Here is a 4,783-nt window from a genome sequence, read left to right as displayed (position 1 = left end):
AAGTCATGAAAATACGAAAGTGATTGTACTCACAGACATAGGGTTGAATATAGGCGGATTAATCGAAAGGATGAGAGATTTGAACTAAATCTGGTTCGAATCCCTTAAGATCCCACCAAGTAACATGAAAATCGAACAACCAGTAGAGGTAGGAGGTCGGATAAGGCAGTAAATCACCAAATGATTCCATATCCGGTTGGAAATCAAAGGGATTTGGGAGAAGTTTTGAGTGACGGCGCTCTAGGGTTTGAGAGCTTCTGAGAAAGAAGAGAGGAGGAGAGGATTCAGAGGTGGCGTAACTGAGAGAATGGGTAGGGTTTGGGGGGTCGTTGGATTAAAAAAAGGAAAGGGATAATGTGAACCATTGATCTCAGAGATCAATGACCATGATTAGAGGAGGTTCTGGGTCGGGTAAGGCTTATTTAGTTTTGGCTGAGGTAGATTGGGCTGGGATTTTAAGTAATTGGGCTGGTGTAATTGGGTTGGGTCCGAAAATGATTAAGGAAAAGGGGAAATTATTTAATTACCCAATTAATTGATAAAATAATTTATAAAAAATTATTAATTAAATGATAAAAATGACTTCTATGCATAACAATAATTTACAATAATTATTTAATATTATAAAAGTACAAAAGGATATTTTCTTGTGAAATAAGGTAATTATGCACACATGGGCCATTATTGCAAAGTTATTGCAATTATAACCCTAACATGTGAATGTGGCTATTCTTGAAATACTTAAAGCTTAGTATAAATATAAAATAATAAAATTAAGCAATAAAAGTATCATAAAACCGTTTGTGATGCAATTAGTAATTATTTGAATAATAAAATGGTAGAACAAATTAGTTAAAATCCTTTTAAAATTACAAAAAATTATGGAAAAATGTTGGTTGATGCTCATGCACTATTTTGGAAGTATATATGTATTTTTAAAATATATGAGGGAAAATTGAGTATCAACAATATAATAAGAGACGAAATATTATAAAATTATTTTTGTGTTTTTAAACTTATGTTCTAAAATTAAAATTAAAAGTTGACTGAAATCCTATTAAAAATAAAAATAAATATTTTTAAAATACTACTTTTAAATGTTGCGCGTGTCAAAAATTACGTGCTTACAGCTGCCCCTCTTTGCTTGAAAATTCGAAGAGTTTTCGGAGCAAAGAATAATAAGCAACGTAATTGATTTATGACCCGACACTTATTCAAAACGAAACAAAGATGGACGAAAGATTGTGACCGAGCCTTCGTATCTAAGCTGCCTACATATCCTTGGCTACAAAGGAATCATGCCACGTGTAGTTCATAAGTGAATAAAGTGATGGAGTGTGATAAGATAAGGAGAGAGTCGAGTGAGGTACCGTTCCATCGAGGTTCCGGTCCGCAGTCCTATTATTACATCAAAATAAAAATGTAAAAGAACTAAATAAGCCTATCAGCTATGAGTTACAAAATTCCTATCTATAAGTCTTCTGAAGCTTGATCTTGAATCTTGAATGGTTCTTCATGTAGACTTTTGATTTGAACCTTGATGCTTGCTAGCTGCAGCTGCTGATTCATTCTTCCACGACTTCTCGGATCAAGACCGGACATGCAGTGCTCGTGACTTCAGCCATGTCTTGAGCAGTTCACATCTTTCATCTACTTCTAAATTTTAGATTCACTTTTTTTTTATTTTGATAGGTTTTAAATGTTCCTGCGTTATGTTTTGATGATCTAACAAACTTACTATTAATAACCAGATAGGGAACCTGCCCTACTCGGACTATACTTCAAGCTTAAATTCCAGCTAAAGGTGAACTGCTACAGCTTCAGGAGCTAGGAACCCAAACAAGGATCTAATACCCTTGTGGTTTCCTCATCACAGTATAAAGTCAATTGGTCACAGTTGGAAATGAAGTGACTGACTGCACTGTTTCTACCGCACTGCATTGTTTCCAACGACCACTCATTCTCTGACCAACTAAAGTGCTCACATCAATTCAAGTGATATGATCAAGGTGTACCTACAATGAGTTTATACAAAATATCACTTGAATGTTTCAGTTTCTTATTCAAGCTTCTTGCCAAATAAAGAGAAATCAATCCTCATAAGCTTCAAGAACAATGTTGAACACAACTACGGACCAGTTCCTAAAGATAGCTTGTTTTTATCCTAGTTGAGTTGTAACTTTGTAATTGTACTTATTGTATCTCCTAAACTGCTTAGCTAGAAGCGTTTGATTAAGAATCCTCTTGTAAATCCGTAAACTCTTTGAGTTTATGTTGTGACTAGGTTTAGCCATAAGCAAAAGTCTTTGTAACTGTAGAGTTACAAAGTGGCTTGTGGTGAGACAAAGTGGCTTGTGGTGAGAGCATCACAAGTTAGTAAAAGTCTTTGTAACTAGGAGGTCACAAATTGGCTTGTGGTAAGAGTACCACAAGTTAGTTGAGTATATTCTTTGTAATGGAGTCATTGCAAAGTGGTTGTAATAGGTCGTTTACAAGTTAGTGAAGTTGAAAGCCTACATGTGTAGGTCGTGGTTTTTTGATCGCTTTGTGTGGGATTTTTCCACTTAAAAATCCCTAGCCTTATTTACGTACTGCTTTATTAGCATTCTCAGCAGAATCTCGTAGAGGACCAGGTATTCTACTGATTGGTGTACTCACACAAACTAACAATTTGTATCAGAGCAGGTTCCTCTTATCAGGCTAACACCTAGGAAGGATCCTCATGACTGCTTCACCAAATTTTGAAGAAGGTCAATTTACATACCGACCACCCAAGTTCAATGGACAATACTATGGGTGGTGGAAACAAGAATGCACAATTTTATTATGGCTGAGGATTGCGAGTTATGGGATATCATATGCGATGGTCCTTATGTTCCAACCAAGGTACTAGAGGAACTTCCATTTTCAATGGCAAAAACCAGCAAAGCGTACACTGAAACAGACAAGAAAGCTGTGGAGAAGAATTTTCATGTTAAGAAAATTCTAGTATGTGGAATAGGACCTGAAGAGTACAATAGAATATCCACCTGCGACACTGCCAAAGAGATATGGGAAGCCTTGCAAATAGTTCATGAGGGAACTACACAAGTAAAACAGTCTAAGATTGATATGCTCACTACCGAGTATGAACTCTTTAAAATAAGGGATGATGAATCCATTCAAGATATGCACACAAGATTCACTTCCATCATAACTGAGTTACACTCACTTGGTGAAACTATTCCCAGAAACAAGTTTGTGAGAAAAATCCTCAGCTTTCTTCCTAGCTCTTGGGAAAGCAAAATGAATGCTATTACTGAATCAAAGGACTTACAGGGGATGACCATAGAAGAGCTGATCGTAAACTTGAAGACCTATGAGTTGAAGAGAAAGATAGACAGTGAAAAAAGAGAACCAAAGAAGGAAAAGAACCTGGTACTTAAAGCTGATAACAATGATTCAAGTGAGGAAGACAATGACATGGATTACTTAACCAAAAGATTTTAGATGATGGTCAGAAGAAATGGAGAAATTCTAAAAAGGGACGGCTCTAACAGACCAAAAAACTATGATCTTTGTTAAACTTGTGGAAAGCCTGGACACTTCATGAAAGACTGTCCTCTCTTGAAGAAAGAATTCTCCAAGAACTACCATGAGAAAACAGCTAAGACGAACCCGGTTCCATTCAAGGACTTCAAGAGAAAAAGATCTATTGACAATATGATGAGAAAGGCACTTGCAGCATGGGGGGATTCCTCTAGTGAGTTTGAAGATGAACCTGATACTGGTGATAGTTCCATGATGGCAATTGAAGGCAAGGAGATTGGATATGACTCAACTTTTTCTTTGATGGCTCGATCAGGCGATGATGAAGACAATGACAACAAAGAGGTAAATTTCAGGGATGTTCAGAGAAATCTGAAATCCTATTCTCCAAAAAAACTCATGTCTTTAGCTGATGTATTAATCACTGCTTTTCATAGTCTTGTGGAGGATAGGGATTCTTTGACCTTAAGATTAGGAGAATCTGAACAAACTAGAGACGACTTAGTGGCTGTAGTTACTGACCATATTAAAACCATTTAAATCCTCAGAAAAGAAAAGGATGATCTATTGGCAGAAATTACAGACCTAAGGGAAACAATAGTGAAACCATGGACTAAATCAAAACCTGAAAATTATGGAAAGGGAAAGGAGATAGCAAGTGAGGAACACATTAGGCTTAAAAATGAGGTGAAAGCTATGAGATCTAGGATGTGTGTTGAAAGTGAGAAAATCGAGTAACTCCAAACTAATTTGGAAAGAGTAAAGAATGATCTTGAAAAGTCCCTAAAGTGGACATGGTCCTCAGAAGCTACCACTTCCTTGCATACTAATGACAGTGAAAACAGGCATGGAATAGAGTTCCAAAGGGAGAATACTCCTCACAACCCTCACAGCAAGTACGTCACTATCTCCGATAACTGGCCTTGTACCCAATGTGGGAACCCTAGGCACTTCAAGGAAGATGTCCAGGCCAAGAATCAATCGATTCAGAAAAATAAAGTGTTTGATGAAAAGGTGACTACAAAAGAGGAACCCGGTTCCACTCACAAAAAATGCACATTACCTATATGGACTAAGAGAACTCTTATTCATCCTCTTGCCTACTACAAGGGACCCAAACTTGCTTGGGTTCCTAAAACTAACTCTTAATCCCTTGTGCAGGGAACAATGAAAGGAAGCAGTCAATAATGATTCATGGATAGTGGGTGTTCAAAGCACTTGACTGGGAACACCACAGACTTTCTTTCACTAAAAG

At 36.9% G+C, this 4,783-nt stretch overlaps 1 protein-coding gene across 1 annotated transcript; it reads left to right on the top strand.

Annotated features, from left to right (window-relative positions):
* The first annotated feature begins 2,826 nt into the window (after positions 1-2,826).
* LOC138869312 (uncharacterized) lies at positions 2,827-3,489 on the top strand. Its single transcript, XM_070146921.1, has one exon. The coding sequence runs from the start codon at positions 2,827-2,829 to the stop codon at positions 3,487-3,489; it is 663 nt and encodes a 220-aa protein (XP_070003022.1).
* The last annotated feature ends 1,294 nt before the right edge of the window (positions 3,490-4,783 follow it).

This window comes from Nicotiana sylvestris, chromosome 5, assembly GCF_000393655.2.
Source record: "Nicotiana sylvestris chromosome 5, ASM39365v2, whole genome shotgun sequence".
NCBI classification, from domain to species: Eukaryota; Viridiplantae; Streptophyta; class Magnoliopsida; order Solanales; family Solanaceae; genus Nicotiana; species Nicotiana sylvestris.
Note: the sequence above shows the minus strand (reverse complement) of the source record. Positions and strands in the feature narration are given on the sequence as shown.